This window comes from Ursus maritimus, unplaced genomic scaffold (genome assembly GCF_017311325.1).
Source record: "Ursus maritimus isolate PB19 unplaced genomic scaffold, ASM1731132v1 scaffold_14, whole genome shotgun sequence".
NCBI classification, from domain to species: domain Eukaryota; kingdom Metazoa; phylum Chordata; class Mammalia; order Carnivora; family Ursidae; genus Ursus; species Ursus maritimus.
The window spans coordinates 59,611,585-59,612,138 of record NW_024423786.1 but is presented as its reverse complement, the minus strand read 5'-3'; the positions used below and the strand labels follow the sequence as shown (position 1 = coordinate 59,612,138).

The following is a 554-nucleotide window of genomic DNA, read 5'->3' as shown; positions in this document are numbered from 1 at the left end:
GGGGGGGGCGGCAGGGACAGGGCCCTTGGGCACCATACCTGCCCCCTGCAGCTGCCGGGCCTTCTCCAGGGTTTGCTCCTCTGAGGACACGCCCCGCGGGCACTTGGGCTCCCGGGTGGGGAGGGGCCGCCCCTGCAGCCCAGCCCCATCTCCCCCTCCCCTCGCTCTCGCACACCTCCAGCACCAGGGCTGATCTCCCCTGCCCTCCTGCCTCAGGGTCTGGCCCATCTCCACGCCCACAAAGTGATCCATCGAGACATCAAGGGGCAGAACGTGCTGCTGACAGAGAATGCCGAGGTTAAGCTAGGTAAGCCAGTTCCTTCCACAGCAGATGCGGCCCCCTGACCTCCAAGACAGAATGAGAGAGGCTGGGAGTCTTGCTCCTGCCCTCCCCATCCCCTCCCCTGCTAGAAATCACTCCAGAAGTTGCCCCCCTGCTACCTCTGTCCCAGGTGCTGGGCAGGTCCTCCTGGGGAGATGGGATATTTTGGCCCCTCCTTCCTGTCCCTTGGCCCTTTCACATTGCTTCCCCCCCCCCCCCCCGTCCCGGGGGC

General features: G+C 66.1%; 1 protein-coding gene across 1 annotated transcript in view; it reads left to right on the top strand.

Moving 5' to 3' along the window:
- MINK1 (misshapen like kinase 1) overlaps positions 1–554 on the top strand; it is a 43,034-nt gene that overhangs the window by 31,712 nt on the left and 10,768 nt on the right. Inside the window, exon 6 of the mRNA XM_040628318.1 lies at positions 217–307. Coding sequence (XP_040484252.1) covers positions 217–307 — 91 coding nt within the window. The remainder of the gene's footprint in view (positions 1–216; positions 308–554) is intronic.